General features: G+C 40.7%; 3 protein-coding genes across 3 annotated transcripts; 2 read left to right on the forward strand and 1 right to left on the reverse strand.

Moving 5' to 3' along the window:
* Nucleotides 1–298: 298 nt before the first annotated feature.
* Nucleotides 299–16,871, reverse strand: nnt2 (nicotinamide nucleotide transhydrogenase 2). The gene is made up of 21 exons (XM_028014355.1): nt 16,521–16,871; nt 15,631–15,860; nt 15,334–15,533; nt 14,396–14,483; nt 14,185–14,273; nt 13,895–14,082; nt 12,757–12,890; nt 12,460–12,651; nt 11,844–11,994; nt 9,083–9,244; nt 8,893–9,003; nt 8,640–8,785; nt 8,309–8,504; nt 7,162–7,395; nt 6,216–6,376; nt 5,805–5,984; nt 5,573–5,732; nt 2,500–2,581; nt 1,301–1,419; nt 854–969; nt 299–764 (listed from the first exon to the last, which is right to left on the reverse strand). Exons 1-21 carry the CDS (start codon nt 16,648–16,650, stop codon nt 618–620), a joined length of 3,216 nt encoding a protein of 1,071 aa, XP_027870156.1. The 5' UTR covers nt 16,651–16,871; the 3' UTR covers nt 299–617.
* Nucleotides 16,872–18,078: 1,207 nt separating this feature from the next.
* Nucleotides 18,079–23,593, forward strand: afg2b (AAA ATPase AFG2B). The gene is made up of 10 exons (XM_028014356.1): nt 18,079–19,142; nt 19,226–19,411; nt 20,073–20,357; nt 20,457–20,642; nt 21,134–21,292; nt 22,172–22,381; nt 22,482–22,709; nt 22,801–22,935; nt 23,180–23,305; nt 23,405–23,593. Exons 1-10 carry the CDS (start codon nt 18,549–18,551, stop codon nt 23,540–23,542), a joined length of 2,247 nt encoding a protein of 748 aa, XP_027870157.1. The 5' UTR covers nt 18,079–18,548; the 3' UTR covers nt 23,543–23,593.
* A 1,096-nt stretch (nt 23,594–24,689) lies between these two features.
* Nucleotides 24,690–27,855, forward strand: coxfa4l3 (cytochrome c oxidase associated subunit FA4L3). The gene is made up of 5 exons (XM_028014363.1): nt 24,690–25,400; nt 26,111–26,171; nt 26,250–26,338; nt 26,426–26,486; nt 26,650–27,855. The coding sequence occupies exons 2-5, from the start codon at nt 26,133–26,135 to the stop codon at nt 26,716–26,718; spliced, it is 258 nt and encodes an 85-aa protein (XP_027870164.1). The 5' UTR covers nt 24,690–25,400; nt 26,111–26,132; the 3' UTR covers nt 26,719–27,855.
* Nucleotides 27,856–27,997: the final 142 nt, after the last annotated feature.

Raw genomic sequence — 27,997 nt, forward strand, 5'->3', positions numbered from 1 at the left:
AAATTCTTACTGGCTTTTTGCTTATCTTTAGCATTTTCGGTACCATCATCGGTCATGTGAAGTATGGCAATCTACTGCAGTTAGACTCAACAACAGCTGGTGACATATATACAGTCAACACCAAAATTATTCATACTTCTCGTAAATTACGCATTCTTAAAAACTTCACTAAAAATTAGTATCTTTAAGATTTACGCCAGGAACTCTTGGATCGCACTCAACAAATGGAATGTCGTATTGTTGTAACAGTACTAAATTTTGCAGCTAGCATTTGCACTTAAAAGAAAAACATTTTAGAACATATTTGAATATTTTATTTACAATTCAGAACACATTTGTCCATGAGTTAATGCACTTTATTTTTTAAATCAAACATATGAATTTTAGCCATCCACACATGAAAACCAATATTTTACAAGCACATACCCTGATGTGTGCATTTGTTGACGTTTGCAGCCTCCTGGGATTGCATGATTTTAAATATGACCATGAAATGGCAATGGAAATGTATTATGCTTTATTCTTTGCAGATCCAATAAATCTCTACAAGAGAGATCCTTAAATCATTTCCTGTGAATGTGGATCTAATTTTTACAGAAAAAAAAGATGAGTTGTAGCTAGTAGTAGACCTCTCTGATCTTTGCCTGCAGTGCATCACACGTTTTCTTGGCATCTCCCAGCAACATTGATGTATTGGGTTTGTAGAAAATGGGGTTGTCCACCGCCGCGTAGCCAACTCCCAATGTACGCTTCATCACTATGACCTGTAGGGAAAACATACATCAAGTCAGTTCTATAAGCAAGACGTTATATATATATCCACTGAGAGTTCATAGAATATTCCCGAACAGACCTGTTTGGACTTCCACACTTCCAGCACAGGCATGCCAGCAATTATAGAATTGGGATCTTCTTGTGCAGCAGAATTCACCGTGTCGTTTGCTCCGATGACCAGCGTCAAGTCCGTCTCTACGGGTCACCAACATTCACACTTTTAGCCACGAGATAGATAAAGAATAACGCTCCACTCCCCATCTCACGCTGTCATAAACAAGAACCATGTGTACTAGACAGTGTGCTGGTTGCTAAGAAAACATCACCGGTTGTCCGAATAACATGGCATGTCTGAATATTAACACACACATGCGTGGCAGCTGGAAGTGTAAATGGAAATGTGGACGTGTTTAATACACAAAGGCTGATATTGTTATTTTATCTTATACTGTCCTGCCAAAGTGATAACCGTGCCTCAATAAATACTACGTTTCTGTCTTCGTAATTTATTTTTAAAAGAGTTTGCCTGGAAAGTCGTCATTGATCTCATCCATCTCCAGGACCACGTCATAGGGGACGCCAGCTTCAGCCAGGAGAACGTTGAGTTGGCCAGGCATGCGACCAGCCACGGGGTGGATACCAAACCTGTCAGAGACACACAGATCAAAAGTCATCAATCATCCTCCTACTTTTTCTGAGAATTAAAAAAAAAGCCCTCATCTCTTTCAAATGAGTACATGTAGACCTAAAGAAATATATGGTCACATGTATTTTGCAAACATGCAAAGCCATACATCATGTTTATATTTCCTTTTCTTCCATTATTTTGTCATCCATCTTTGGTATTTTTAGTGCATATATCTGCTATGCAACGTGCTATCGTCAAAAACTTAGCATCCAATCGGACATGTTTTTTTGTTTTCTGCCTAGAAGTGTACAGATGGAAAGGTACCTACTACAAACTTAACTTTAGAAGACTGAATAGATTTGCATCCTGCACTTTTTTGTAAAAAAAAAAAAATACAAACATAACTTTCCTTGCTCTTACAGTTAATGCACTGCTTTTACTAATCTATCACATCAAATCCCAATAAAATGTTGGTATGTGAAATCTAAACAGCCTTGAAAACCTCTGTATGAGTCCAAGATAACTTTGAAAGATTGGAGGAAAGTTTGACTCCTCGGACAAGCAGTAACAAGCTGTCGCTAAACTTGATTAACACCAAGATAATGTTATTTGGAAACTCCGGAGCAAGTACAGAAATAAAATACAGATAAATGAAGTAAACATTGAAAGGATCCAGGAACACACATTTTTGAGAGTTATTGTTGATGAAACGGTCACTAGGAGAGCGAATGTTAGATATATACAGAATAAAGTATCAAAGAAAATTTTTATACTAACCAAAGCCAAGAAGTTGGTTAAACAGAAAACACTGCACATTCTTTACCGTTCCCTAGTTTTACTCTAGCTCAGTTATTGCGTAGAGACATAAAATTACCTTGCAGTCATTAAACTGTGAAAAAAAGCAACAAGAATTGCCATACAGTTGGCTATCTGGTTAACACAAACTTATTTCTAAATTCTAAATTATTAAAACTTACTGACTTTATAAATTATAGAGTGTGCATCTTATTTAAGGCCCAAAATAAACGCTTACCAGAAAATATTCAAAAACATGGGGTGGGGAGGTAACAGTGGAAAAAAGGTACAGAATTGCTCACCTGACAGTCTTTCCTTGTTCTCTTAACATCTTCACCATGTCTGCTATTGGGTACTGGGCTTTGGCTGCACACAAACCCCAACCTAAACAAACAAAAAAAAATGGTTAAAACATGAGTTAGGAAATCACACTCCTACGCTCTATATTACAAGAGCAAAATTTCTTAGATCTGGGTTCTTGATACACATCAGCCCTATTGTTCATAGTTGAATAGAAACACAATAGTCCAAAACCGTCAATCATGTGTTCTTTATTAATTTTGCTCTCCTCTCTGTGTCCTCATCCTTATTCAAATCCCAGCAGTTCAATAAGTCTGAGATCAATCTCTCTGAGAAATTGCAGCGTATGTGTGATGGATACGGGACCCCTGCGTGCAAAGAACCGTTTTGCCTCACCACTGTTTAACCCTGGTGGTCATGTTCCTAACAGAGTTCAGCATAGCCTCTTGTTAAGATTTTCCTCCCTGTTGTTGTTGTTGTTGTTGTTCTGAAGGCAGTCACTCATGACCTGTACGGTAATTCCCCAGACAGCCAGAGCCTTCTGTTTCCTCACTGCCCCCCTTTGTTGTTGACAGCGCATGGACAAGTCTAGAGCCTGGACCTAATAGTTGCTTCGACTTTTCCCTGTTACTGTAATCAAACCAGCGTGTTGGACCACACAGCTGTCCTCGCGTTGGTCCAGGGCCATTAGGCAACAACAGCAAGATGTGTTTCCAAGATTTTCAGAATGGTTGCTCTAGCTCAGGCTGCTAAACAACAACTTATTTGTCAGATAGATCTGGCTTTTCTTTTGTTAAGAAGAAGAAGAAGAAAAAACATGATCTGGCAATTATCTCAACAATCTTTTTTTTTATGTTGGTTGACAGATGATTCCAGGATCAACTACTAAGTGCACTGCTCCCTCTTGTGGTGCCTGATGTTTTCTTTTGTTGTCTCAAATGAATTAATCACCGCCATCAGTCACAGTCGCTGACATTTCCAAAGGATTCCAGGTTTTTTCATTACTGCCGTTTAGATGCATCTTTTGGCAAAGCGGTCAGTCTAAACCTTTTTTGTGTCAGGTAAGTGAAACAAAAGACAGATGTTATTACAGAGCCAGACTGTCTGAGCAGAGCGGAGAATTCACTCTGTTCGGTCATGATATCATCCCACGCTGCAGCTGTGCCCCACCTGAAGAAAGATCAAAGTTAGACGTTGGTGTTTCCCAAAAGTCCTTGTCTTTTTTTTGGAGTCTCTCTCTTTTTTTTTTCTTTTCTTTTATTTTGGAACGTTGCAATGTGGTTACATCTGTTTTGAGCAAATTTTTCAACAAAAACGTCCAAAAGAAGCAGAAACACTCCCACACGGGGACATGCGATACTTCTGAACTCGTTCAAAAAGAGTTTTATGAATATTCTTGTTTTTGTGCCACATGCTATGACGGTGTTTGATGCTGAGTTTTGGCATTATTTTTAATGTTTGTTCATAAAGTTTGTGTAACAGTGTGTCCACGATCTGTTTAGAAAACAGACAAAATGTTACAACAGAATAAATGGCGAGTTATTCCCAGGGTACTCATCAAGGATTTCATAATTAAAACATGTGTAGCTTCTTTTTTATTTGCAGATTTATTGGTATCAAAATCGTTCCATGAGTGGAACTGTGAATTTCTGTATGATCAACTGGAACAAAATGTTTTGCCCTGATTGGGATTGTAGGCCTTAATCTGTACATAACAGAAAAACAAACCAGCATACAGAGAAAAGATGAAATCCCCCCCACAGTTACTCTCACTCCTGTTGAAGATGTGCAGAGATTTAAAAGAAATCATAATTTTAATTGCAGTGATGTAATCTTCCACTGATTTCATTCTAGTACAGTGGGGAAAAAACACAAAAAACAACAATGTCACACTCAATAATTAGTGTAAAATAAGTTTCACTGAAGCATTTTAAATTATAACCTCAAATATTTAATTTAATTTGAATGTATTAAATCTTTTGCTTAATATTTCATGAGTTATTGTTTTCCCTGGGGTGTAAAGTTTCTTTTAGCCTTTGGCTTACTGGGCAAGGACCAATGTTTATCCTGCCACCATGAAGAGTGAGATGTAAACATTTTGCTGTAAGGGAACTGCAGCAAAGAGTGGCATCTGGGGTCTCCAAGTTTCCATGACAACCATTAGACAGCATCCACAAACCAACTGGAAAAGTAGGAAAAAATATTTTCTGTCCTACCATCACAAAGGAAAAAAATGGAGGTTATACTAAAAGGAGCTGTTTGTCTTGTTAGGATGTGATCAAGATTGAGATTTTGATGAGTATATGTAAGACAGCCTAACACCCACGAGTACGTACAGAGGAGGATCTGTCATGCTGTGGGACCTTGTCATCCTCCAACGTGTTGGAGTGCAATACCAGGAGGCTGTGAAGTTGACTGAGAATGGGTAATCACAGTTTTTATTTTCCTTTTTTAATGTGTAATGATTCAAAACAAAAGGTCAAATCAACGTATAAGGGATATATCAGGCACAAAATCAACTTTCTTCGCCTGCCGCCTCAGTTCTAAATACCATGGAAAACCTGCTGTGTGAGCTGAAGAGAGGAGATCATGAGATCATTCAGGAATCTGGATGTTCTGGACAGAATGTGCGAAATGAGAATGGTGAAAAATCCTTCTCTTTGTTTGATCCAACTTTGTGAAATGGAGAAAACTAATTGCTGCTCTAAGAGAGCGGAGAGTACAAAAACAGAAGGCAATAATTGTGAAATTTCTTACTTTGTTAAAAGCAATTATTTCTTAACACAGGAATTTTTCAATGCACTAAAAACTTTTTTTTGTTTTTTAAGATTTTCAGTGCGAGATCAAATAAATAAAAAAAAGCATGAGTATTTGAATGTTTTTACACATGTAGTGCCAATACTTGAGGATACGAATGTGTTATCTTTGCAACCATGTAGAAGCAGGAAATGAAAAAAGTTTAAAAAGCAAAAAAACTGAGGCTGTTTTTTACTTAATTCTGTTGGAGTATGCTGTAATCATAACGTACTGGATAATCAACACTCAGAAATACTGCATTTTGGTATTAAAGTCTACCTGGTGTGATGATGACGGTGTTGGCTTCTTTGATTATGTCAATAGTTTGCTCCACATTGACCTCGGTGTGGGTGCCGACGATCTCCATGGGCTTCCCACCTAACGTGGAGGTGGTGCCGTACCCTCCCAGGATCACGTTGGGCAACGAGCGGTTCATGGCCTTGGAGGAACGAAGGAACTCCGTCTCAGATTCTTATCACAAGCGTAGCCTAAACAAAACACATCTACTCACCACGCACATGATGTACGAAAGGATGGCGCCAGAGGAGCCGATCAGGGCTCCCACGATCGTCATGAGGTTGTTGTCTAGCAAAAAGCCCTCAGCGCAGAGCGCCCATCCTGAGTAGCTGTTCAGCACAGTGATGACCACCGGCATGTCAGCCCCACCGATAGCTGCTGTGAGTGTTACACCCTGGAAGAACATGGAAACGGTGTGCAAACTTCTGTGCTACTCAGTTTCGGTAAAAGCTCTTTGCATTTTAAACGTACTTGGCATCTAACAAAGTGCAGCGTCAAATTTCATCAGCTAAAATGTAACCGAATCCAGACTGGTTTTTGGAACTTTTTTTCTGAAAATGTGTTTCCTCAAAGCTGAAGCTTTGCTGCCTCATGTTTGCTGCTCAGATGTTGCTGCAGCTCTCACCATGACAGCTGAAAGCCCGGACACCCCCATCAGGCAGCCCATCCCGGTGCCGTAGCTGGAGCTGAGCATAAAGGGCACCATGCCTCCCATGGATGCCGCCATCAGACCGGCGTTCAACATGTGTCGACCAGGCAACAGCAGGGGGGCGGAGTCCAGCATGCCTACAGGCAAAGAACAATTATTTTTAAAAGCCAGAAATGATTGTCAATCGTTTGTAGGGATAATTGACAACATAAAACACAGAGCGTAATTAGTTTCAAGCGCCCCTTTGGAGATCCAGATGTCTCTGCGGGGGAATCTATTACAATCTGTTACAAGACAACAACTAATCCTGCAACCACAGCCACTGCCCTGTGGTCAACAAATCACTTCTTACCATAATGTTTCTCATGTGTTCCCCTTGATCAGTTCACACAACAGTTTAAATAAAAGACTGCTGATAACTGCACGCAAAGCCCCCACCCTGACCTGGACCCCACAGAGGATTTGGCTTTAACCACTAGGAGACAATCAATGCAAGTGGATATATAAAGCTTTTCGGTTTCGTTGTCTTCTAAAGGTACTCGCTTGAACTTTTTCATCTTTTGTTAGTTTACAACTACAAACTGGTGTTTATGTGGAACAATGTGACAGACCAATACAAAATGAAACATAACTGCATTATTTTTGCAAGGCATTGTATCTAGCTAGTAGACCAGAACCTTGGTTTTAGTGTTTCATAAACTTCTAAGCTTGAGACCCAAAATAACAAAGGCCATTATGGCAAAACCATCCTTAAAAACATTATTTATAATGTAATTTCTGGTTAAATAATGTGCAGTTTAAATTTAACCTAAGCTCTGAAGGCAAGCTCAGGACCCCCCACAAAGTGTTTCTCAACCCAAAAGGTCTCCAATGCATTTGAATCTTGGAGAAGCTGAACGTAGTTTTGGTTAGCAGCTCCAACCTTGCAGCTTTCCGTAGGCCACCAGAGATCCGCTGAAGGTGACGCCTCCGATGTAGGTGCCCAGGTAGGCCACTGTCTTCAGGACACCAGCTGCAGGGTGAGTTTCCAGGTGAGGGAACTCAATCATGTACTCGGCGACGCAGGTGAGGACAGCCGCGAGTCCCACCAGGCTGTGGAAGGCTGCCACCAGCTGTGGCAAGTCCGTGATTTCAATACGCTTGGCGATGGTGAGGCCTGTGGTCCAGATGTGACATCAGTCAATTATTATTGTATTTGAAAGCGACAAAGAGCCAAATGTTATTAAGCAAACACCTGTTTTCTGCTACAAAGCCAAAGTAAGCAAAGTAATCAGTTGGGTTTGCTGAAAAGAGATGCAGCTGTAGCACTGATGCATATGCATGTATGGTCAATTAAAGTGGCGGTATTGCTTTCCAGCACATGGTGCCATTTTATAGCATAATCAATTAACTATGTTACCTTCAGTGGCTATAAAAATGCTACATATACCAAATATGACTTAAAAGAAATTTGACTTGGCAATTTAGCGCCTTGAAATTGGGCCTCTATCGCTTTAAAAACTCCTGCTCTTTCCAACACTCCGCCTTGAGGAACGTCATCACAACGTCACTCCTCTATTAACCCGTTAATGATTTTTTTTCACAAACTTTACAGCTCACATAATAGCTTGATACTTCAGGTATTATTGCCTTGAATATCATTACCTAGAAAAATCAAGGAAATACCGTGATACAACTCCTTTTAATGTTATTTTTTATAACATAATGTAAAGCTCAAAAGAGCCAATTTTACCTAATAACGCCCCCTTGACAATCAATAACTGTCTTACTGAACACTAAAACTAAAAGATGAAATCTTTCATAAAGACTCAAGTAGAGATTTGCAAAATTAACAAGATATATACTGATAGATATCTAAACTGCGCTTCAAAAACCAATACCCATTGCTTTCTTTCTTTGTAGGTTAATAGTCTGATCACACAGCATGTTTCTATGTGGTCTAGATAATGGAGAACAATACTATATTAGACAGTGCTGAAAAGAGAATAATCAGTGCCAGAGAAAGGACTTTCCAGCATCGCAGTGCTGTATCAGAGCTACAACACAGAGATAGCATTAAAAACGCATACCAAGGGTCCCCCCAGTGGCCATAGCTAACGACATCTGAGACAGCAGCTCTGGCGATGGCTTGAGGGCGCCGATGGTGGCAGCAAGGCCCCCTGCTACTCCCATCATGCCCAGGGCGTTCCCCAATCGAGATGTGCGCTGGGCGGAGAGGCCTGCCAACGCCCCGACGCAACACAAGCCTGAGCCCAGGTATATCATCTGAGGGAATTAAAGAAATTGGAAAAAACTCAGTCACGTCACAAAAAAAGCAACGACCAAAATAAGTATACCTATTTCCGTGAAGTTGTTTAAGACTTTACGGAAGACTAAGTAGATCAGAGAATCTCCCATCACCTGCTCTATGCTGTACCCAGCAGCCAGTGAAGCTCCGTATCCTCCAACGAAAGCAGCCCCAGGCAACAAGTAAAGGTAGTTGTATTCAGGAGGGTCAGTGGGACGTTTGAACATGTCCAGCATTCTCTGGGTGATGAGGAAACCACCTGCACAGGCACAGCAAAAACAACGCAAAAAAAAAACATAGTAGGCATTTTGCTGCACAGCTAATAAATCACATTCTCCTCTGTTGTGTGCGTGACGACTATCAGACCGGCGATGTTGATGGATGAAACAAAGGCGGCGGCCAGGGCGAGAGTCTCAGGAAGGCTGGAGGGTGTGAGACCTCCACCCATCAGCACCAGACCTCCTACCGCCGTCAGGCCTGAGAGGCGGAACGGGCAGCATGAATAACAGCAGCAAAGAACCACACAAAGCGCCAGACTGTACACTGACCCCCTGACCTGAGATGGCGTTGGTGACAGACATGAGAGGCGAGTGCAGAGCGGGGGTCACCCCCCACACGGTGTGGTATCCCACAATCCCAGCCAAACCAAAGGTTGTGACCATCTGAGTGAAAGCTGCGTTTGGGGAGATGATGCCCAGAGCCAGACAGGTGGACACACCTGATATTAAGACAAACAGCAGAGAAGCATCATTGACATGTGAGCATCTTCACAGCTTTTCTTAAGCTAGGATCCCTCAAACCGCGCTCTTTAGATAGATTTATTACCCAAAACAGAAGAAAGTGTGACTGCTGAGTTACCAAGTCATTCATTTTCAATCTTTCTTTGATATATCCTCATACTATTCTGTAGAGCTACTGAGGTTTTAAAAATTAACAGCTCTAAAGCTCTTGTAATGTGCCTGTAAAAAACCCCAAAGAAAACGCAAGTACAGGATTAAGAATCAGGCCTCATCCAGACAAAAAACATGCATGTTCTGTTCAGTTTTTATAGATATCCCAAGGGCAAATTTGTTTACAGCAGGCATCACATATAAAAGCCACAAAAAAACATCCACTACTAGTACAGGACAACTACGAAGAGAAATAATGGATCATCACAAATCATAGCATGTAATAGACAAAAATAACAAGAATATAAAATGTGTATTATTTCAACAAACCTAAAAGGTTGTCTAGTCTAGGTATTGCAGTATAAACCAGGGAGATTAAAGTCAGCAGTGGCAGGAATAAAAGAAACCCTACCACACCAGGTTCTGATCTTGGAGATCCTAAAGCGGCGGCCAGATGGAAGAAGATGAAACTCGCTCTAATGTGGATGTTGTGCATTGTTAACGATCAGTTCTCACACGCTTGGAGTGTATTCTGGAGCTGGGCTTGCTTCACTCCAATTACCTTGCTTGCCACATTAGTGAGCCTCATCAACCAGTTTTTACTAGACAGGGTAAGGAAACCAAACAGAGCCACGCAACAATAAAAACGGAACAGAATCAATAAAACACTGATAAAACAGAGTCACTAATAAATTAGAAACCTTAAAAGAACCCAGTTTACTTAAAAAAAAATCTAATAAAAAATGGCGCTGCAGGATCTAATTACACCCTGCATCCATTTTTGATTAAAAGCTCAGCTTATAAGAGTTTATACTCAATTACGATTTCAGCTTCCAGGTTGTGAATGACAATGATGCTAGACAGGGATTTATGAAAGTCAGTGAACATAACTTTAGTTTTGGATGCATTAATTGCACCATGTTGTAAAGACCTCTACGACGGCACTATTCTCAGTTTCACTGTCGTTTAAAAGAGTTATAACAGGGTCATCAGCAAATTTCAAAGTTCGTCTGTTCTCATGCGTGCTCCTACAGGAACTGCAGGAGCAGTGGTGTCCTTTCTTCCCACTGAAGAAAGGACACCACCCTGCAAATAGGAAGGTTAAGGGTGACAGCCCGCCATTAGTTTTCACACATTGTGACAGATCTGACAGAGAGTCTAACAACCAGCCTACAAGATTTGGATTCAGATGAAACATTTGACAAAAGTTCATTCGCAAGAAGATAGAGCTGGATAGTATTAAATGCACATGGAAAATCAATAAACAACAGCCTTGGGTGTGTGTTAGGGACCTCCAGATGCTCCACTAAAAGGTTTATCAAAAACAGAGTTGCGTCCTGCACACTCCCGCCTGGTGAGCGAACTGAAGAGGACCTAAAGTGGCCAGCAGCCTGTTTCAGAACGCCCTGTTTCTTTATCCTCTCAAAGCCTTCATCACCGAGGAGGTGAGGGCTGCTGGTCTGAAGTCACTGAGGACCTCAGGGTTCTTATATTTTTGCAACAGTAACAATTGTGGCATGTTTCCACACTTTACAATCTGCTGCTGAAGAGACTGATTAGAAATCATTTTCAAAATTTTACTAAGTTGGAGAGCACAGTGCTCTGTCATTTCTGAAAGTGCAAGAATACGCAAAATACTACGGTAGCTACACTAAGTGTGTTACTGTCTTAGGAGCATGCACGTGGTGCTGGCATGGTGGAGGTACAATATAATCATTTTTAAAAATTACATTTGCATACCCCTTCCCTTCGTCTCTGTTTGTGGTGTATTCTGATACACTATTACAGCACCACATATAGTATTTTTGTGTGGATGAGGATAATCCTACAAATAACCCCATGTTTCCAATGAACATTTTAAATAAATAGATCAGGAAAAACACAGTTTTCTGAGCAACTTTGTTTTTCTTTGTCTCTTAATGTGAGAAACAAACATAAAGCTAATTTTTTAAATGTTGCATTGGGACTAAGGCTACACTACTCTGCTAGAGCTATGGTACATTTCAAACCAAAACTAGAGATGTAAAAGGAACATTTGATGACACGCTGATAAATATCTTCAGCATATGTGTGCATGTAAAATGTTAACCTTTTTATTTATGTTTAGAACATAAAGTCCTGAACGTATCTCTTCTGTCTGACAGGAAAGCAATTCACTCCAATGACTCCCATGGCAGAACAGAAATTCTTTTAAAAACAGAGTTTTTTATTGTCAAAGATTCTTCTTTTTCTATTTCTGTAAAAAGGCAATAAAAATAATTAACCATTATTCCAATTAAAATCTGTAAAGAGGACCAACACCATCAAACTCATGCCAAGTGGCACGAGTTTGCACGCCTCCAACAAAAAGACTGACAGTCGACAAAAACATCCATTTGAGTAGGAATTTAGATTTGTAACGTCAACGATTGTCACTTTGTGTCTGACCTGCAGCGTAGACCCCGGCAGAGGTTAATGTGCGGTTAAAAGGGGAAACTGTTGCAGCTTTTTCAGCCTCCAACTCTGCCACGGTTTTCTGTTTCACGGGGGCCGGCGGAGTCGTTTTAGGCAGTGGAGACGGGAACATGTTGTGACCTTCCTGTTCAGGCGGGGAGAAAAAAACACACAAATATACCCTAGTGAGCACAAGTAAAAGATCCATGAGGTGTACATGTTAGACAGAGAATTCAATATTTGTGTGATTTGCATTTCGGAACATCTGGACTGGATGCTGGGAGTCCTGCAGCAGGAGATTACACTAAGCAAACAGCACTCATTGACCAGTTAGCAAGGGTTTTAAAGATTAATTTACTTTAGAAAGACTTGAATTATGCGTTGGTCCACCAGCAGTAAGTCAATATGCCCTACTGAGCTTGCATGATTTCACTGCTATAGACATCGTGTCCAAACCAAAATTCCTGAAAATGTTTCCAGTTTGAGCCTTACCCAGCTGGAACTGGGGTTTTTTTTTGGTCCTGGAGCTTGACTTGACAAGATGTGATAGCTCATGCTGAGAGGGAGCGGAGGACGCCAGCAGAGACTTTAACAGCAAATCAAAACCAACCTTCATCACAAGAGTCCCACGGATGACATGGTCGATTGTTCCATAGTCAAATTCCTCGCGGGGCTCGTAGTGGAAGTACTCCTTGTCTGGACTGATGGCTTTCAGCAGCTTCAGGACATTGTTGGAGTACAGAGTGCTGGCCTGTGTGGGCATGCGGCTGGGCAGGTCGGTGTAACCTATGTGAGTGACTCCCTGGTTGAAACAGAAAACGTTATTAATCTGTGAATTTTCTTCTGGGGTGAACAGGTTGGGGAACATTTTTATTGCTGTATTTTAAACCACAGACAGAAACCTGACCTTGTAGACGTACAGATCTCCTGGTTTGGTGGTCTCTATGTTTCCTCCAGTTTCTGCAGCCAGGTCCACCACCACAGAGCCGTCCCTCATTGACTCGACAAACTCCGTCTTAATTAACACGGGAGCCTTTTTTCCTGCATGATCGGAGACAAACAAAAAATTGTAAACTAAGCTGAATTTGAACCAAACTATTTTAAGCAGATTTGGACTAAACTGAAAGTTTGGGACTTAAAACGAAATGGGCTGACACAGTTAGTTCCCGTTTTTGAAGCAGAACCCCAAAAAAAAGAACACCAAAACAAGGACTTTTGGCAAATAAAGGCATCCGTTAGAATGGCCAAGTCAAAGTCCGGACACTAAATCCACCCGAGAAATTTTTTGTAAACCCTGGAATATGACTGTTTATGAATGCTTTTCATCCAATAAGACTGAAGTTAGAGATATTCCCCAAAGAAAAAAACCTAAATCTTCAGTCCAATATGTGCAAAGCCAGTGGAGACAAACTGTACCCTGCAGCTGTAAATATGGTGAAAGGTAATCCTCCAAAGTACTGACTTGGAGAATCAACAGAACCCGCAAACACAAATGCAGGCCACATATTTTAGATTTTGATTTGCAGAAAAGATTCATAAATATGTATCCTTTTTCTTTCGAGAGATACACATGCTTTTGCAGTGTACTGTAAGTAGCTCTTTCGACATACTCTTCACCAGTAAGCATCAGAGCTCAGTATGTTATCTCTGAACGGAGCTTTGCGAGTTGTTTATTAGCAAATTAGTTCATCCATCTTCCTGACATGCAGATCCCTGTAATCCATCTTGCAAAGTTTTGCTCATGCAGGAACTTTTGCACGGATGTTGGGGACCCTCCAAAGATTGAATTAACTTCAAGTCAGTTACCATGTTTGGATAAAACCGTGTGAAAATAAAGCCTTAGATCAGCATGTTAGCCTTGAAATCCATCAGCAAAATCAGCAACAACTCATTTCCTTTTTTTTCTTCTCCTTCTTTGACCATCAACTTTAAAAACCACACACTGGATGTATGCACGCTTCCGACCAAGAAACAGCAGGACATTTATCTTAACTTTAAACACCTGAAGATAAAGAAAAGTGGTTGAAGGTTTCATTGTTACCGACCTGGGATCAGGGCAGTGCTGATGACGATGTCGACATCTTTACACTGCTTGGCGAACAGGGCCATCTCAGCCTCAATGAACTCCTTTGACATCTCCTTGGCGTAACCTCCGACCCCTTCGCCAGCCTCTTTGATGTCTACTTCCAAAGGCTCTGCCCCAAATGACTTGAATTGCTCAAGTGCTGCTGGCCTGACAGGAAACAAACAGTCGGCTTTTCGTCAAGATCACTAACCTTCATCACCGAGTCTGCCAGTCTGAAACACAAGGCGTCTTTTTCGTTTCATCTCATACCTGGTGTCAAAGCCTCTCACTATGGCTCCCATTGACTTGGCTGCCCCTGCTGCTGCTAAGCCAGCCACCCCACCGCCAATAACCAGGACCTGAGCGCAGCAGAAACATCAAGAGAAGAATCAGTCCACAGTGTCCGTAAAAAGAAAACGCCAAAGTTGGACTTAAGCCTCTCATTTCAGAAAAAAATAAAAAACATTCAGTTGAGGGTTACCTTAGCGGGAGGGACTTTTCCTGCAGCTGTGATTTGACCAGTGAAGAACCTGCCAAAGTGGTTGGCAGCCAGAACTACAGCTTTGTATCTGCCAAAATAACACATTTAACAAAACCACATTCTTTGTTGCCGAAAGCAGGTTTTCTTATGTTTACAGTATATGACAGAAAGAATGAGTCTATTCCTACTGATATCAAATAAGATATGACACAGTGTCTAATTTAATGCTTTTGCAATTATTATTTGCAGGTCATGTAAATTTGCTGTCAACATACATAAAAACTAAAGCTGCAGAATTAAAATAAGTAATTACAATCTTGACTTCTGTGTATTCAGAATTAGGCAGTTTATTTTAGGCAGGATTTTTTTTTAAAAGTGCACCGTATTCATTTATTAAGGGTACCTATAAGTGTACCTCTGTAAACTGATTATAATTGGAATGCTTTCTGTTTTTATGAAAACAAAAGCAGCTTTCAGGGTGTCCATATCTGTTGATATTTATATTTGCACTGCCACTGCTGAGCAAAGGTCTTACAACTAAGATATAGGTCGTATATATTGGTGGTCATAGAACGTTTTGACTGCTTCTATGCCAAACTTTAACAACTCATTATAATGAAAATAAAATATTTGTGATAAACTGATCGTCATTTCATATCAACACACGTCCATCTGGTTGAAGCTATTAGTAATTTGTATCTCAGGGTGTTAAGATGAAATGTATAAAATAAGTTGCTCCTAATTTTACATTTATTTACTCTCAATTAGTGAATATTTATCAAGTTCAGATGGATGGATGGATGGATGCTCTCATCTGAGCACATGACACACGTCATCAGGCAGTGATACCAGTTGCCTAACAACAGTGTTATTACCTCTTATCTCCGTGTTTGTCTGTACATACATGAATCTCCATGTTTATCTAGATATTTCTTTACCCAGCGATGTTGGCCATGGAGCTGAGAGCGTCGCATCCCTGGGCGATGGTAACTCTGGGCACCTGGTCCATGGCCAGCACGGTGCTCTGCCTCTCTGACAGCTTCTTCATCAGGTCTGGATTCTGTGCCGGATAGATGAAGCTCACCAAAGTGGACATGGGTTTCAGGAGATCTGCTTCACCTAAACTGGGAGCTCGAACCTGGAAAAGAAAGGGAATAAAGGAGAGCCAGTGTAGATTACAGTATTTCATATAGCTAAGGGACGATGTTAAGAGGAATGGAAGGGACATGTGAAACCTTGAGGACCAAATCTGAGCCTAGAGCTCCCTTGACGTCGGTGATGGTAGCCCCTGCATCCTTGTACTGCTGGTCAGAGAACTTGGCTTCATCTCCGGCTCCACTCTCCACTTGCACCTTGAAGCCCTGCTTGACCAGAGCCTGAACCCCGGCGGGTGACAGCGCCACCCGACGTTCATTCAAAACTGTTTCTTTAGGAACACCAACCACTAAATCTTTGTAGGGCACACCTAAATGAACACACAGGGAGTGAGAGTTAGGCCCGCCTTTCTTCAGAGGATCTCAAAAAGCATTTTCAGATGAATATTTAAAGTTGTGATCTTAATATTACAAGTTTGCATGCTCTGGCTTTAGAGAGCCAGCGTGAGTCTGCAGCTGACATTGTGTGGCCGGGGAACAATATCATGTTGCACATTTCTTTGTCCATACATGGCTTGGTGACCTCGCCACCATGGTGACATAAGTAGCAGGTGATTGGCTCTGATCCATATGCTCACAGAGAGGCCTTCGCTCCTACAGAGACACTCAGAATTTCAACTTTAAAGCTTTCAGTAACCCCTAAAACTGCCACAAACACTCTTTGGTGTCTCCACAGTGACGTTACAGCAAACACATGCATCTCTTCAGGAAACCTGTCAGGCAGCAGCGAGGATTCAACATGTCACCTTTAACTGACCTACATGTTAGCAGCGCCCACAAGTCAGCGAGTGAAACAACTGCCTGCTTTCCCTATTTTGGGAACATCTCAGTGTTCTGAAAGCATTTTTTGATCTAAATAGTTTTCCACTTCTCTGGGCCACAAAAAGGCAACTTTGTGCTTTGGAACCTTAAACTGGAGATGGAAAAAATCTAAATCAAGAGAGACTGTGTCTGAGCAGTATAGTTCCTACCTCTGGAAGCCTTTTGGTCCCATAACACAGGAAAAGTCCTAAAATGCCTCCTCCCAAGTATTTTCTGATGAACCCTCCTCTGGGACAAAACCAGGCAGGAGCTAGAGATGCAGCGCAGGAGAGTTGACATGGCTCCCTCAAACACAAACAAGCAGATAGATTATTCTGTGTTAAGACTGCTTCTTCATCTGGTGTCAGACACCAGAGGACATCTTGATTCCCTCCAGAAGGTCCCGATTCCCCCAGTTACACACTCAGGCCGTCTGTGCTGCAAGGTCTACAGACAGCAGAGTGACATTTCAACTCTGCAGGACCCAACACACACACACACACATTCACTCACTCGCTCTCTCTCTCTCAAGGCCTAGTGTTGATTACATTCAACGTTCCAGTTCGCGAGATCTGGAATTGTGACGACAGAGAGACGCAAAGGCTCAGTGGGGTCACGGAGACAGTTGAGTAAAAACGCATGACTCCATTCACAATTTAAAATGGGAAAATGATATTCTGATATTTTATAACAATGTGTAATTTATTGTGGGGATTCAACTTGTTCTGAAAACGGTTTTCCTCAGCAATGCAAAGTTTTCACTTTGTCCGTAATTGAATTAAACTATTATTTGGTTTCTGAAAATAAGAAATGAGAAGGTCAGTATTCTCAGGAAGCAACAACATATACTACCTGACCAGTCAGGTAGTATATAAAATTCATTGCTTTATGTAGTTAAAAGATGCCTCAACAGACTAGAAATCCAGTAAAATCATCAACAGTTGACACCACACCTCATTAATAATTATAATGTAAACATGTACCACGCATACTTCCTCTCAATTAGATATTTGCATATGATATTAGCTTTACATTTCAAAGTTCAACACACAATTATCTAGCTTCAATGTATTTTCTTTTCTGTGCACTAGATGGCAACAAAGTGCTAGAGAACAAAAACTTAAACTCAGAATGTGTTGGACTACAATGACTTTTTCCTTTCACGTCAAGCTGTATATAAACACACAAATATATTATATTATATTATATTATATTATATTATATTATATTATATTATATTTTTCCGTCTTTTGTAAGACCTGTAGTGTTATTATTATTTTGCTTGGTTTGCTATTATTATGTTGAGTACACTAATGAACTCTTATCTTAAGAGAGTGGTGTATTATTATTTGGAAATCTGAATATTTGTTTTCCTTCGTCAAACATAACTGCAATTTAGATTCCATGTTCCATCTATTTGAAAACTTACATGAAATACAGAATAGAAAACCAGATTTGCTTGTGTAGTTTATATATATGCAGTTATATAATTTGGGGTCTTTTCAATAAGGATCTCTGAAAGAGAGCCACATTGTTTCACTAAACAAGTAATTAATTTAATACATATTTAATACATACATATTAAGTCACTAATGAGTTAGTTTCGCTAAAAATGCATATAGTTAGTTTCAATTCATCTTTTTTCACCATCAATTTTTGTTTATCGTTCAAAACAAAATGTTTCAATACATTTATTTCAGAGTCAATGCTCATGTTTTCAGTTACAGTTATATTTTTCAAACCAATATTTATGTTCAGTCTTTTTAGCCTCATAATATATGCCCGATATAACTAGCTCGGACAAAACAGCGGTGGGTCGACTTCGCTGAAACGGTGTTTGAGCCTGTGCGGTAGCCGTAGAATCCCTGTAACGCGAGCAGAGCACGCGCGTTTTTAACAGGTGAAACGCCGACCGACGTAACACGCATTAAAAGGTTTTTGTTGGCCATCTCTTTTTAACAGCCACCACGCCAATTTTGTAAACACATTACAGCTCAGCTAATGTAATAATCGCTTTAGCTTATTAAATGTAGCAGCCATTTTCTTATTTAAGACGCAGCTGGTTGGTGTACAGCGTTACCTAGTATGTCAGTTTAATTCAGCTTCTACTTAACACTAATGGATGCTGTTAAATGAAGTTTTTGTGGTATATAAGCTAAGTGCGCGCTGCATGTGTCATTATCGGGTTTTAATGGACAATGGAGTCTCTTAGGCTGCTGTCGGTGGATTCCTCTGACCGGGGTTCTCAGAGATGCAGGCTGGGCCCGGGTCTGATGTCGTCGTTGGGTCTAAGACTGGGCTCCCCTCTGCTGGTGTCTCTTCCCGGGGGAAGCTGCCTGTGCACCGCCTGGCCCCGTCCCGACCTGGCGGAGGGCTTCCTGCAGATGGACCTGAAATGTTTCACTCCCAGCTTGATTTCTGGGCTCCCCGCACACCTGAGCTTGGACACGGCTCAGCTCAGTCCCGCACCCTGCACCAAACTGAAGAGTGTTAAAGCAACTGTGGTGGTCCGGAGTCTTGATTTTAAGAAAAACACAAACTCTAGCCTTGTTCATGAGCTTGTGAAGGACATGCTGGTGGGTGTTTATGTCCATAAAGAGTTTGTAATAAACCTGGAGGATTTTAATACAGATATCAGATATGTTGCTGTTCACGGCATCAGTCCAAAGTCTGCAGCTGCTGGAGTCATCACCTCTAAAACTGGTTTGGAGATAGCTGAGATCCAGACAGTCCAGCATTACAAGAGTCCACTGCAGGACCAGCACACACCCCTGCTGGGAGGACTGGAGGAGGTCAGTTTCTACTTGCTGTTATCACACCTGTGGTACTAATCTACAGGGTTGACTCCAACATGTGTGCTTTTCTTCTACTGCAGGTGAGTGCATCCCTGAGAGAGATGCTGCAGCTGCCCCTCCTTTATCCCAACACCCTGACCTCGCTGGGGGTGTCCTGCCCCAGAGGTGTGCTCCTGGTGGGGCCTCCTGGAGTTGGGAAGACCGTGTTGGTCCGCAGGGTGGTCATGGAGGTGGGAGCCAGCCTGGTGGTGGTCAGAGGACCAGAGGTAGGAGCTGCTATACACATTTTCATTTTTAGTGAGTAATTTTGTGAAGTCTGACTGGGAAGCGTTTTAATTGGAAATGACTTGGTTGTCGTTTTGGTTCTCAAAAACGTTTCAAGAGATACAAATCAAATATCCTGCATTTTCTGTTTGTCTGTTTCAAGACAAAGTAAGTGGCTAAACTATTATGTTGTCAAAGAATAACTATTCCTGAGTGAGTCTTCAAAAATAAACTCAACTGTACAGGTGTTTCTTTCATGTTTTATGAAAATAATAGAAACAAAACTAACTAAAAGCTGCTTCTTTCATTTTCTCATTACATCCCTTCATTCTGATTTGTCAAATATAGTTTGAATCAAATGCCACTTTCTATATTCACCTCATCCGATATCAAATAGATTGTAGTTTTTCTTGTGGTGTTTTTTGAAATGATAACAGTAAAAAGGTGAATATTCCTTGTAATGAGCACTAGAAGACTACAAATAAATTTATCTGGTATGACTTTCCTGTTTTCTCTGATGTTTTTGTCCCAAATCATTTTTAAATAAATGTTTATAGAGAACATGAATCAATGGCATTCAAGGTTATTGGCTGTGAGAATGACATGAGATCAACATGTGGTGCATAAGTGCAGCTGAGTAACAGCAGCGGTCTCCTTTGTCAGGTTGTCGGGTCACGGCCGGGTGAGAGCGAGGAGACCCTGCGGGCTGTGTTTGAGCGTGCCCGGTCTGCAGCAGAAGAGGGCCCCTGCGTGTTGTTTTTGGACGAGCTGGACTCTCTGTTTCCAAAGAGAAGCGGCTCCTCGGCGCCGGAGAACCGGCTGGTGGCTCAGCTTCTCACGCTGATGGATGGGATGAGTCGGTCCGACCGCTTCCTCATCGTAGGAGCCACCAACAGGCCGGACAGTTTAGACCCGGCGCTGCGTAGGCCTGGGAGGTTTGACAGAGAGGTGCAGCGTTTTATTTGATATAACCCTGTATGTAGTGTGAACGACAGCTGCTACATGCAAAGCAAAACCAGTAAACCTTGTGTTTGTCCTCTTTAAAAGGTGATCATCGGTGCGCCAACACTGCTGCAGAGAAAGGCCATCCTGTCTGTCCTGTGTGAGAGAATGCCCGTGGGCCCCACCGTGAACATTGCAGAGCTTGCTCAGATAACCACAGGATATGTCGGAGCAGACCTGAGTGCACTGTGCAGGGAGGCTGCCATGCACGCTTTGAGGGAGAACATAAAGGTAGATGCAGAGAAAATAAGTGATCATTTTTAAACGTATTATTTGCCCAGATATAATAATTGCAGCTTACCGGCAACGGCTTTAGTCACACTGAGCACAGCAACAAACCTACAACAGAGTGGCTGAAAATGAAAAGAATCAATTTACTGGAACGGTCCAGTCAATGTCCAGACCTCAGCAGTGGCTGAAATCTTATGGTGGTACCGTAAGAGAGCAATGCAAACACAAATGCATGTAAAACTCACTAAACTGAAGGAATGTTTTGAAGAAACCTAAACAACTTTGCAACACTGTGAGAGAGTGATGAAGTCAGACCAACACTGACTACTAAGAATTATTGCTGTGAAAACTCTTGAATCGTGGGACATAGTTTGTAGGACCTTGTTATGTGCAGACGAAACGTCAAATCTTTGTTTTTATCCAACTTGTTTTGGATCAGGACCAGTTTATGAGTTTAGCGTTCTGTGATTCATTGACATTGTTGCCTGCAGGGTTCAGGGGAGCAGGTGGTGGATATGAAGCACTTCCAAGAGGCCCTGAAGTTGGTGGGCCCGTCCTGCCTGAGAGGCAGCCTGGGCAGGACAGAGATCTCCCCGGTGCTTTGGGAGCAAATCGGAGGCCTGGAGGAAGTCAAAAGCAAACTAAGACAGGTAGGGTGATAACAATTTATTTTTTTAAAATCATAATCTATTTATTACTTCTTTTTTACTAACCGTATGGCTGTGACTGGCTTAGCAATTATAGTGCCACAAGCATAAATATTGTTCTTGAAATAGGCTTATTCAGGATGCTACTTACTTATATAAATGTGATTTATATCACTACACTGCACAAAGTATGTGTATTTAATCATATTTAAATTTACTGATATTTATTGATGCACGTCACTTGTAGAACAGTGGAGAAAATAGAAAAACTAACATTCCCGATCACACTGTTGGTTTTTTGTTTATTTACCATCAATAACTGAAATTTATGATTAGAATAAATCAAAAATCTTATTATGATAAGAAATTTCATCCATCCATCCATTTTTTAACACCCTTGTCCCTAGTGGGTCAGGAGGTGCTGGTGCCTATCTCCAGCTAACGTTCTGGGTGAGAGGCGGGGTCACCCTGGACAGATCGCCAGTTTGTCGGAGGGCAACACAGAGACAGACAGGACAAACAACCATGCACACACACACTCACACCTAGGGAGAATTTAGAGAGACCAATTAACCTGACAGTCATGTTTTTGGACTGTGGGTGGAAGCCGGAGAACCCTGAGAGAACCCACGCATGCACAGGGAGAACATGCAAACTCCATGCAGAAAGACCCTGGGCCGAGAATTGAACCCAGGATCGGGTGCAGCCCTGATATGAAATGTATTATGGTAAATTGATATGATAAACAATATGCTAAATTTCCACCACAAAGGCTGACTGAGCAGTGGGGCTGGATTTATAGAGCTAAAAAGGAAAAGTATTATGGCATGTTTCCATGCAAAGCATAGTTAAGTGATTTTTCTCTTTAATTCTCTACCACAGAGCATTGAGTGGCCTATGAGACACCCTGAGGCATTTGTCCGTCTGGGGTTGTGTCGGCCGCGCGGCGTCCTCCTGTACGGACCTCCAGGATGTGCAAAGACGACGCTTGTCAAAGCTGCTGCCACCTCGTCCCGCTGTCCCTTCCTGTCCGTCAGCGGCGCCGACCTGTACTCTCCGTACGTCGGAGACTCTGAGAAAGCTTTAGCTCAGGTACCTTCTATTAGTTTTCTGAAATACGCAGAGACCAGATCATTTTTATTTCTTCTTTGTTGCGTCTTTCAAACCATTGCATCTGTCTTTTCACGTGCAGCTGTTCCGGCAGGCCCGCGCCTGCGCGCCCTGCGTTCTGTTCCTCGACGAGATCGACTCGTTGATCGGGTCACGGTCCGACGTCGGGACCCCCAACAGCGTGCAGACCCGGCTGCTCTCTGTGCTGCTGAATGAGATGGACGGGATCGGCCTGAAGACGGTGGAGAGGAGGGGAGCAGATAAGGTTCTGCAGGCAGAGGGAGTGGAGCAGAGTCGCACAGATGACGAGGTCACATATTGCTGACATCACACAACTTCTCATCTTCACACCCTGACTTTAATAATAAGCTGGGATTTTTTTTTTTTATTTCTTTTAACAGCTGGACTGTCAGGAGGTTTGTAACAAAGATGTGATGGTTGTAGCTGCCACAAACAGACCCAACTGTATCGACAGCGCCCTCCTCCGACCCGGCAGGCTGGACCACATCATTTACGTTCCACCCCCTGATCTGCAGGTTTGATTTTACTTTGTAGAGTGCCTAATCTACAGTACATTACGTTGTTAAATTTAATCATAGTTATGCATAGTTTTTTTTTCTTTGTAATGGCCATTTCAAACTCTCTGTCTTTGGACTTAGGCTGTTTTAACATAAAGCAGCAAAGAGAGAGAGAATCATTTTTACACAGTAATGCATAACAGCAACTGAGTCTTTTAATGTTAAGTCTCGTGGTGCATTGTTTTTTGTTACCCATGTTAAGGCTCGACTCGCCATCCTAAAAGTTTGCACAAAGTCTATGCCTGTGGATTCACACGTCTGTCTGGAGGAGCTGGCTTCGAAGACAAAGCTTTACTCTGGAGCTGACCTGGAAAACCTGTGTAAGGAAGTAAGTGTGTCCAAAGTGGTTTGTTGACAATTAAAAAACATACCAACAAAGATATATTTATATATGTAATTTTTTATTTTTATTTTTTTTGCTTTTTAGGCTGCTCTGCTGGCATTGCTGGAGGAGAACATGGAAGCTTCATCCATCCAGCAGACACATTTCCTTCGTTCCATCAGCAGAATGAGTCCTTCTCTCACTGCTCAGCAGATTAGTTCATATTTAATACCTCACCAGTGATGTATTTTTATACAAAATATCAGTTTTAAAATAAATGTTATGTAACTTCTATTGTCTGTTTTTTTTTTTTTTGTCTCATAAGCTTGTTAATGACATGATTTAGGCTATTTTTAACAATCATATGTTCAACTGTATTTCAGCTTTAAAGTCTGACCACTGGAGCATCTATTATTATCAAATAGATGTTTTGTCCTTCAGCTATACATTACAATACAGAAAGAACCATCAGTGGCGGCTGGCCAGTAGGGGGCGCTTGGGCGCCGCCCCCTTTAAATTGTTTAGATAATAAATGATTTCTATTCTGAACTGCAAAATACTTAGAAATGTATTTATTCATACTGTGTGTCCAATAGACATGTTAGAATTTATTAAAATAGTAAATACATAATTCTAATTGCTCACATTGTGCACACTTCCTATGTGCGGGGCGCCGTCCTAATGAGAGTGTATGTAGGCGCATCAACTTTTGGCAAGCAGGTGATCTGAGGCTGACTTTTAATTGGTTGTTTAAGGTTTTCCACAGGGCGCAGCGCTCTGCGTCCCGGACACACCCATTTTGTTGTGTCATTACTGGTAGAGCGTCAGTACTGGCTAATTTTTTTTAAAACATTATGTGATTGGACAATCCCCGATTCGACTCATTAGCGCAGCTGCAGTTCGTTAGGTCGATTCACGTTTACGTTTGCATTAAGCAATGCATTTTACTGCTTTCCGTGTTTGTTATTTCAAAGTTCTGGCACGGAGGCAATGTGGACAACAACTGGGGTAAGAGACTTAAAACATCTTTCAGAAAAATGCAAACGGCACGAAAACAGCCGCAGCCACCTAGACAATGCAATGAAGCTAAGTTTTTGGGGGAAACTTAGCATAGCTGAAAGGTGCTTTTCAACTCTGAAAAGAATCAAGACTTTTCTGAGAAACTCAATGACTCAGGACAGGCTGAATGCATTGGCCATGTTGTCAATGGAGAAAAGACTAGTCACAGAGATGACTGAATGTAATTGAGAAATTTGCAGGGCAGAAGGAAAGGAGGGCAAAATTCATGTTCAAATAGTGCTATTTTTTAAGATTTGTTTTGTTTGTTTTTCATTTGTTTGTTTGTGTGCGCCCCCCTCAGTTTTTTTAGCACCAGCCGCTACTGAGAACCATATACTTTCCATTTACCTCATAAATCCTCTCTCAGCCCTACATTTCCTTTAGAAAACCAAATGGTCCATCCAGATTATGACAACTGTGATGCCTTAGTAAATTTATTTATAATGAAAATAAGTTACATTAATAAGTTGGAAAATAAGTTCATGGGTAGCAAATAGTATCATTAAATTCATGCTATGAAAGGTTAAAATGTTTTGGGTACGTCTGGGTGTTTTGATCTAAATAATACCATAATTTTCAAAGTGGGTATTTGTATTAGATCAATGCTGTTGTGATGAGCGTCATACTTTTGTTTGGTTTCTCTTCTATGTGTTTAGTAAATTACTTGAATTTCCTCAAGAAATGCAAGAATTGTAATGGCAAATATCAATACATTTTCAATTTGAGAATACGTTTTCATACATTTGTACTGTTTGCACTCAAAAAGTTTGTTTTCTTCTGAATACAATCGGTTTAAGCGGTATCAGCGATAACCTATATATTATTTACTTTGTATCGGATTTGGTCAAATTGTATTTCTAGAAATATGACCGAGTGAGCGCTGTTGTCAGCAAACTGTCTTTGAAATGTTCTCCGGTAACCTTGACAACGAGAATTTAGGCAGTTAGGAGAAAGTAAACGCTCACGAGTTCTTCTGAAAGCTTTGTATTTTGGAAAACTTTCTTCTAGTAAGTATTTACCTGTTTGGGTGACCCTCACGCAGGTGTGCTTTTTTTGTGATTGATGATGTGTGCAACAGTGTACATATTTTTTTTGAGTACGTAGCTTTAGGATGTGTTTATTAGCTAGTCGTATTTTTCCTTTTTTGCTGTATTTCAGTTACAAAAAAAACGTTTATAAAGTATTTTCAGTTAAGAAAAGCAAATCTATGGAGACCTTATTATCCGGTAGCTATGGGGCGCTGTAAAGTTACACAGTAGAAAAAAAAAAAAAAAAAAAAGCAATAATTTTGCTGTACTTAACTAGTCATAACGAAAACAACGTGCCTGTTCAAGTCCGCCATCACCGGAGTTTTGAGACAAGAAAACCCGAGCTTTTATTTTGATATTTCACTTCCGCTTACCGATAAGCCAATTTGCATATTAGCTAAGTATTTAGCTAGCAACCTGAATATGTTAAATATTTGTTAGTTTGAAAACATTGTTGGTTTGGAAAATAAGTATTTACTTTGGAACTAAGTGTATAGCTTGCGAATTAAATATTTAGTTTGCAACTTTTACAATTATAAATGTTGGAATGGCTTGCTGAAATATTAACACCCACATTTTTTTCTCTGACAGGCCAAAAACAGCAAATTATTGCTGTTAATTTTTTATTGTGTGACTTTACAAACGGCATTCTATAGTTGGCTGGCACATGTTGTAAGGAAAGTACATAACCCAGCAAGTGAAAACCAGGCTATTTTCTCTATAGGTGTTTTGAGTATTTTGACAAAATGTCCGGATTCTTCCAGTTGTTGATGAAGAAGAAGGAGGTAAGAGGTTTGCTTTTTACACTTTTGGCAAGGCTCAAACTGCTTGATCAGGTGTGGTTGGAATGTTTCTTGTTTCAGTTGATTCCTATTGTGGGATTCATGGCTTTTGCTGCTACAGGATCATCATCAGTTGCCATCTATTTTCTGTTCCACAAGAATGATGTGATGTGAGTTTTATTTTTAAACTCTTTTTGATGGAATTTTGTCAATTAGAGCTGAATCATTATAGTCTATTGTTTAAATTTGCTGTGTAGTTTGAACAGGACTTCAAATCCAGAACCTTGGGAACGAGTGGACCCATCAAAACCTCAAAAGGTGCATTTCAATTTTTGTTAACAAGCATTGCCTTCCACCCAATTTCTGATATGTGCTGCCTCACTGTCACTGTGACATCAGAGTCAGTCTTCCAAATATTTATGGTAAAAGTAGTAAATACCTTAAATGAAGTATCTTTTTTTTTCCTAACATTTTGCTGCAGTTTGTCACCATCAATCAGAAGTGGGAACCAGTGGAGACTCTGGAAATGGTGAAGTCCATGACCAAATAAGAAAGGGGAGCAAGCATGATTTCTGAAGTTGTTTTTTGTTATTTTTGCCTGACCACAGCTTGAGAGCTGATTATTATTATTATTATTTTTACTTTAACTGTTAATTTTACTGTCAGATGCCTCAAATATAATAAAATATGTGTTGCTGTCTGAATATAAAAAGATATAACCCCCGACTATTGCGCAGTATATTTTCAATAAAGCCGAGCTTTTATGTGGCTTAGAGGAGAAGATGGTTTCTGTCTTCATATAATTCTCTCATGACTAAAGCTAAAGTTACAACTCTGGTCAGAAGTTTCTATATACGTTAGTCATCATAATCCAGAGTATAGTTTGTTCTTTGGTTTTTCCGTTTAAACACAAAACCTGGGGGGAAATTGCATTGTTGTTTTGTTTTGTTTTTCCATTCTTCGTGTTTGTATCCATGAGGAGTTTGCAATAAACCTGAAGGATTTTAATACACAAGCTGGTGGTGCCCTGTCCCAGAGGTGTGGGACCTCCTGGAGTCGGGAACTCCGTGTTGGTTCACAGGGTGGTCATGGAGGTAGGAGCATTTTTATTTTTACTGATTCATTTTTTCAAGTCAGCGATTGGGACACGTTTTCCAGTCACTGACTTAAAAAAATATATATTAAATGATTGTGCTGGTTAGACATCGTTGTTATTTTAGTAGTCAAATGGGTTTCAAGAGATGTGAAACAAATATCCTGTATTTCATGACAAAAGAAATGACTAACTTCTTGTGTTCAAAAATAATTATTCCTGAGTGAGTCTTTAAAAATCACAAGAGATCTGTACAGATATATTTGAGTTTCTTTCATGTTTTTTGAAAGTAACTCAAGAAGTTATTCTTTAAGTATTTAATTTTCTCATTACATCGCTTCATCCTGATGTGTCAAAATCTAGTTTGAAAACTCTACTTTCTATATTCGTTGTATCTGATTTAAGAGATTATAGTTTAAATTGTTACTTGAAATGAAAACAATAGAAAGGTGAAGTCTACTAATGAACTTAGCCGGTGTGATTTTCATATGTCTGCTAATGTTCACTTACCGGTGTATCCCTGAGTAACAGCAGTGTTCTCCTATGCCAGGCTATAAACAAATCAGTTTTAAAATAAATGTTATTTTTATGTAACTTTTATTGTGTCATTTTGTTGTCTCATAGCATTTGCCATGACATGATTTTTGCTGTTTTTAACAATCGTCTGTAGAGCTACTGTATGTTTCAGCTTTCAAGTGTGGCCACTAGAGGGCCCTGCACACTGGTATTTTGTATC

Source organism: Xiphophorus couchianus, chromosome 4 (genome assembly GCF_001444195.1).
Source record: "Xiphophorus couchianus chromosome 4, X_couchianus-1.0, whole genome shotgun sequence".
Classification (NCBI taxonomy): domain Eukaryota; kingdom Metazoa; phylum Chordata; class Actinopteri; order Cyprinodontiformes; family Poeciliidae; genus Xiphophorus; species Xiphophorus couchianus.